The sequence below is a fragment of the Linepithema humile genome, chromosome 6 (genome assembly GCF_040581485.1).
Source record: "Linepithema humile isolate Giens D197 chromosome 6, Lhum_UNIL_v1.0, whole genome shotgun sequence".
NCBI lineage: Eukaryota > Metazoa > Arthropoda > Insecta > Hymenoptera > Formicidae > Linepithema > Linepithema humile.
This window is the reverse complement of record NC_090133.1, coordinates 21,393,828-21,400,222: the sequence shown is the minus strand read 5'-3', so window position 1 is coordinate 21,400,222 and position 6,395 is coordinate 21,393,828. Positions and strand designations below refer to the sequence as shown.

The window sequence follows — 6,395 nt, the reverse complement described above, 5'->3', positions numbered from 1 at the left end:
GACGAAATGAGAATCTTGCGAGCGCGGCGTAGGCCTCTGTGTAAACGTGGAGGAACTTAAGAGTTTCCTCTTCGCACTCTCACTGCAGCATGCTAAGACAACGACAGTAAAAGGAAGAACCAAACTTCTTTTTTCTTAATGTCAAATCAATTTCTTCACATCGTCACTCTTGTGCTCGATAGAATAAATGATAAACGTGTCTTTCTTCATATTGATAAAAATTATCGCAAATTGCAATCTATATTTTTTGAAAAAATGAATTCTATAATAGTTAATTAAAACTTATAGCTATTTATTACTCGAATTGAAGGAAGAATTATCGAAAGACTCACTCCGGCATCTTTCAAATACGAGTAGTGGACATTCGACCAAATTATTCCTTTTATATAGCAAAACTAAATCCAACATGGCTGCAACAATAAGCCAATAACTTTCAAAACAAAAAAATAGCTCGACAGGATTGCTAACGCATTATAAGAAAAAGTATGAGCCAAGACTTGACGACGTTAATCGAATCAATCTGAAAACTAAGAATAGCGAGATATAAGAACTTTTGACCCGGCGATTCGCCCACTCGACTTAAACAAAAGGAATTCGCTCTTATCCATACCAGCGTCGATCTGAATAGCTAAACCCTTCCGGTAGTATCCACGGTTCGTGTGCATAAGGACGGAGATGGCTACTAGGAACTGCGAGGCACTGCAAAAGGTGTGTCGATCGCGAATAACCGATTAGCGCTACGCCAGCGCTAATCTCGAACGCAGTTTTCAAACGAAATTCGTTATTGCTTCGTCCTCTCTTTCTCTCTCTTTCTTTCTCTATCTCTTTCCTTCCGAACGACGCATCGTTATAGCCCAAGTACATGAAACGCGACTCGTGTTGCATATAAAAGATCCTGTGTGCTGATGGCTCCGCCAAATTTCAGTCGTACAGCTCAATAATGTATGTATGTATGTAGATTATCAAAAAACATCACAGTCAGGTTACTAGGTTTTTAGAGAAGTATCGGTCAGCACGCCGCGCGCGTGTATCAACAATATCCCGCTAACAAGCCGCATACGATCGATCTCCGACGCGCCGATGCTGCGATCCTCTTCTCTCCCGCCCTAATCTTTCATGCGCAATAAAATCGATTGCTATTGTATCTTTAACTGCCATTTGCTCTTCACTCTTAAATTATATATAAGAACACGCTGTTTACATTTAATTATCGCGTAATGTCTGAGGATACCCGCCGTCGCCGCGCACGACAACGAGCCTCTGCCGAGCCCACCCCGAAACCCGCATCGCGCTTCACTGCTCTTCTCACGCGAGCGCCGTCCGAGCGTTGTAGAAAAAACGATAAGAAACCGCCGGCCGACTCGCGCGCAAGATCACGCGTAATATCACTTTTTGTCGAATAATGCGAGTTTGCTGCGCACGGCACCTTCGCATACGACGAGCCGCTGCGCGGCCGAGATGCTGCTGATGGGCACGGGCCCTTCCAGACTGGCGCGCAGCAGAGTGAGGCGGCTAGGACCAGCGGTGTCACCGTGATCGCCGAGTCTACCTGCCATCGCCTGCTTCCTCTCGAAGTACTCGACGATCTTCGAGATGGTTTTGCTCGACGAGCCGATGCCGCTTAGTCGTTCCTCCCAGCACGAATCGCCGCCACCGAGACTGGCGATGTCCTCGGATGAGTCTGTGTAGATCGAGCTGGTCCGATGGTCGTCCAACAGAAACAGACTACTCGCCGCCGAGCTGCTGAGAGTCGACGTGTGCCGTCGGTTCGGCGGCTCTGGGCTCAGATCCTCGCCGACGCAGCTCCAGAAACCCGACTCGCAGCTACCCCGTCTGCGTGGCTCCCAGCCATCTCGAAAGAGCGGATGGGCGAACAGGCTCGCGGCGCCTACCTTAGTAGCGACCTAAAAACGCCGTAGCACATTTTCGAACGATCGCGGTGAATAAAATTCGCGAAATAATATACTCTTACTCCGAAGGGCCGACCGTTTGCGACCGGCTTGCGCGCCTACCTTCCTCTCCCACTTCTTCCTGGCCGTAGGACTGCTCGGTTCGGAGCTCGGCTTTTTTCTGTCCAGGATCTTGGCAATGCTGTCGTTTTGCGCGGGCTTGAACTTGCCGCACGCGCCGTCAGTCACGCTGGGCCGCACGTCCTCCAGCGAGGGCAGTTCCAGGCAGCTGGAGAACAGGTCGCCGAGAATCTTCTTCACGCCGCCCAACGCGTGGAACGGGTTTGCAGTCATCGGCCTGTAATGCGGATCCCGCCGGCTGGCGAGTTCAGCCACCCGCCTGGCCGAGTGACACCTCGCCTTGTCCGACGGCGTCGCGTTGTCGCAGCCTCTCGCGTCCGCCGACTGGCTCCTGAGCTTCGCGGTGCGCCGTTTCGTCGTGCGTCCCTCGCGCGCGATCTCGTCCATGCTGGACATCAGCGTCGGATCGACGGTGGACTGTCGTTTACCGATGTTGTTCTTTAGCTCTTCCTCGAAGGCCGCTATCATGGTCTCTAGGCTGGCCGTGATCTCCGGAAAGGTCGGCCTGGACTTTGGTTCGTACTGCAAAAAAATTGATTGTTTTTCACTGCGCGCAGTAACATCGTGTAAATCTATTCGGAATAAATAATTTGCGAAACAATCGCGGATAATTCAGATTAACAAATCGCCGAATTGATCTGAATATAATAAAACTTAACAAACGTCTGCGTGCGATACGATTGCTTGCGTGCGTGCGTGCATGCGTGCGTGCATGCGTGCGAGCATATCGTAAAACTTTCCGAGCACTGCGGTCATACTAATCCCGAACTCTTTTTCTCGACGCCGGATCTCGCGTTGCATGCCTTTACAGTTAGAGACCGTCATATACTCACTGTACAGCAGTTGAAGGCGAGCTGCAGGAAGGCGGGCGGCGGATCGGCGGCCGCGCAGATCTCCGCCACGGCCAGGTAATCGAGGCCAAAGTTATCTGAGCGTGGCAGAACGTCCGGATCCGCGGGCACCCGGCCGATCAGTTCGCACACCACGATCCCGAATGAGAAGACGTCGGACCTGTGGTCGTACCACTGGCCCTTCAAGCACTCGGGCGACATCCAGTAGGGGCTACCGACAGTGCTCAGCCGATAGCCCGTGCTGGGATCGGGTATCTTCGCGGCCAGTCCGAAATCACCTACTACCGCAGTCATCTCGTGGCTGCACTCGTCCTTCTTGATTAGCACGTTCTTCGACGTGAGGTCACGATGGAAAAGGCCGCGACTGTGTAGGTAGGCCATGCCGCGGGCCACATCCTTCGCGAGATTCATCCGGACGAGATGCGGCAGCGGCGTGTGCCGCGACATGATCAGCTGCTCCAAGCTGCCGCCGTTAATGTACTCCGTTAATGCATGCAGCTGGCCTTCGTGCACGCACACTCCCATAAACCTGGCAAGAAGAGAAGAAAATCGATTTTCAGAATGGGAAGAGAGGTCTTCGATTGAGAAGCTTTCAGTTTGTTTCAATGATAAAACGAGATTCCAACACGTAAACTTGCTCGAAAGAAAATAATTACTCGTTTTTAAATGTAAATATTCATTGATCAAAATATTCTTTTTGCGTGAAATTTCTGCAGAAATTCATGACTTAAATTCGATGCTTGAAAATAAAGAATTTTACTTTGAATAATCGCGATGTTCGTAAAACAAGATAATAACTGGTTTTTAAATATAAATATTCATTGATCGAAAAGAATTTTACTTACAATAATCGCTATGCTCACAGAATAAAGTAATAACTCGTTTCTAGATGTAAATGTTCATTATGAATTTTTGCGGCATTATAGGAGGATAAAATTCTTCATTCTCAAGCATCGAATTAAAGCCTCATGAATTTCATGCAAAAAGAATATTTCGCGATCAATGAATATTTACATTTAAAAACAAGTTATTATTTTCTTCTGCAAACATTGTGATTTTTCGTGACAAATACTCCTTTTACATGAAATTTCAAAGAAAATTTGCTGCGAGAGAATAAAAAAAACAACTTAAATTCTTATGAATTAAGAACGTGAATGAATCTCATAAATTATAAAAGAGAAGAAAAAGCAAATTAATATGTAGTAGATCCTTCGATAAAATTTACATACAGACATAATAAGACTTAAAGAAAGATGTGAAGTTCTCCTACTCGTTGCATAAAACTCGTAAATCTAATGCTGCAATACTTTGAAAATCATTTCAAGGTGAAGTAACATTTGTCGCGCCGCAAACGTGAGCGAATTTAGAACTCGTGGCGTTTATCAATTTAGCGATTTCCAGTCGTGATTAGATACGACGAAGGCGAACAAAGGAACAGAGTACAACACAGTTGATGAACATTCATAACAATGTTACGTGTTAGATTGCTTTCTCTTCCATTCACATTGCATATGTATATTTAAAAAATACAACGATAAAAATTAAGTAGAACAAAATGTGGAAAGATAAATGTATAAATGAATAAAATTTGTCGAAAGATGAAATATATAAAAAATATCATATTTATGTATGCACAATTGTAATCTGAATTCATTCTGGATGAATAAATAACTGAAAAAAATTAATAATTACATCGATAATAAAAAAACAATTATAAAAAAGCACAATATGAATCGTGCCGTAATACAAGAAAATATTATTCCTACAAAATATTATCGAGAATAGCTCATTATTCATCGTTGATTGAAACCAAGATGTCCTAGATATATTTAAAAAAATCTTCAATATATGTATCGCAATTCAATCATTGCGATATCGTCGACGTTATCTTTGTAACCATCATATTACGCTAGATTAAACTTTAAAGAAGTTAAACACCGCCTTGTTTCAGGGAAATGGTCTCGCTTATCAGAAGATGCCTTCGAGCAAAACAATTAATGATTGCTAAACGCTCGATAACGGATGTTATTCGACGATAAATATCGATAAATCCTTTAGCTGCAGTTCTTAATTATAATCCATGTCGCGGTTCCGTTAAATTTCACTATCTATATTCATACATCGAGGTATAAATAAAAGTAGGCAATACATAAATTAAAACAACCCGGTTGCATTGTGAAAACTATTTCGTTTGCATTTCTCCTGCGGGTAAGCCACTTGATCAATGAATGAACTCACCGTTCTTATCGCAGGATAAAACGAACATCCTGTATAAACGATAGCTGGAGAAAGAGAAGAAAATCACGCGTCGCGTCGCGTCGTCCCGATTTCGAGGCGTTTCTCGCCGAGCACGCATTTCTCCCACAAGCGGTGGAAGAAAAAAAGACAACGAAAAGCCCGAGCGAAAGAGAAATTTCCGGCGGAGAATTTTTCCCGGGTAAAACACAGACGATGCATACATGATGCTCCAGATTCATTTTTACCGATCAGATAAGAGGAGAAATTGTCGCTCTCCTCGCGCGCTTCCCAAGGCTCGTTATTCGCGCGATCGATACGCGGTGGAACATTAATTGCACCACGTTACGTTCAAGAATCATTTTCGAATATTTAACATAATGTGTGATGAGATCTCCGAAAGAAGTAATTATCCTCAAGAAGATTAGCTATAAAAGCTAAAAAAATAATGCGAATAAAGTTAATAAGAAAATAATACAAATAAACTATATTAATATTTATGAGTCGTGCAGAGAACTATCTAGTTGTCCGAATTATTAAAATTTAATTCAGCTTTATGTGCTTATTTCCGTGTGTATGTTAGTTGCATGTATATTATAAATCGAAAACCCGATGCCAAGTGTACAGAAGCCAATATTGCGGCCGATGTCTGACCACGCTGTGTCATTATCCACTACTAGAGTGCTGACGTGTTTTCTCCTTCGTCGCGATTAGGCGGATTCATTCTCGGCAAGCCAAATATTACGTAAAAAGACATTCGCGTTTTGCTGGTAAAAAGGATTGGTGAATTGATTGAGTACACAAGAATTACGCGGAGTTCGAAGACGTAAGATATTTTCGGACAGTGTCCGGCTGTTTTCATTGAGTCGCTCTCGCAAGAGTGATGGCGTCGATTGTCTAATCTGGGATGCAGCTCCAAGAATTATGACTCGGATGCTGTTGATCTCGTCGAATACTCGATACTACGCTGATGTTTGATTCTTCGAAAGTATTACGACACTTGTGGTTTGGTAAATAGCTCGCTGTGACTAAAATTTGCAAAATTGAATTGAGCTAAAGCGAATAAAATATAAATTAAACTTTAATACTATTTGAGTGAATTGGGCGTGTCGTCTAAAAATATCGACACCTTGTTTTGCATACCAATGTCAATACTTCCTGTTGATACTGACGCCAGGCATAGACGCGGCACGCTACAGCATATCTAGTTACGACACAGCAACAGGCGCGGTTGTAATGATACACGCGGTAAATGCTGCGAGTAAAAAGATGATAACTA

The 6,395-nt window shown here is 44.0% G+C and overlaps 1 protein-coding gene across 5 annotated transcripts in view; it reads right to left on the bottom strand.

The window, feature by feature from the left end:
• cdi (center divider) overlaps nt 1-6,395 on the bottom strand; it is a 120,744-nt gene that overhangs the window by 1,673 nt on the left and 112,676 nt on the right. For 2 of the 5 annotated variants that reach the window (XM_067356982.1, XM_012366314.2), the window contains 3 exons: nt 2,864-3,410; nt 2,013-2,552; nt 1,427-1,904 (listed from right to left, as the gene is read on the bottom strand). In XM_067356982.1, the coding sequence (XP_067213083.1) occupies nt 1,427-1,904; nt 2,013-2,552; nt 2,864-3,410 (1,565 nt within the window). Of the gene's footprint in view, nt 1-752; nt 1,905-2,012; nt 2,553-2,863; nt 3,411-6,395 lie in introns of those variants that run through there. The other 3 variants (XM_067356983.1, XM_012366315.2, XM_012366316.2) reach the window with 3 other exon arrangements.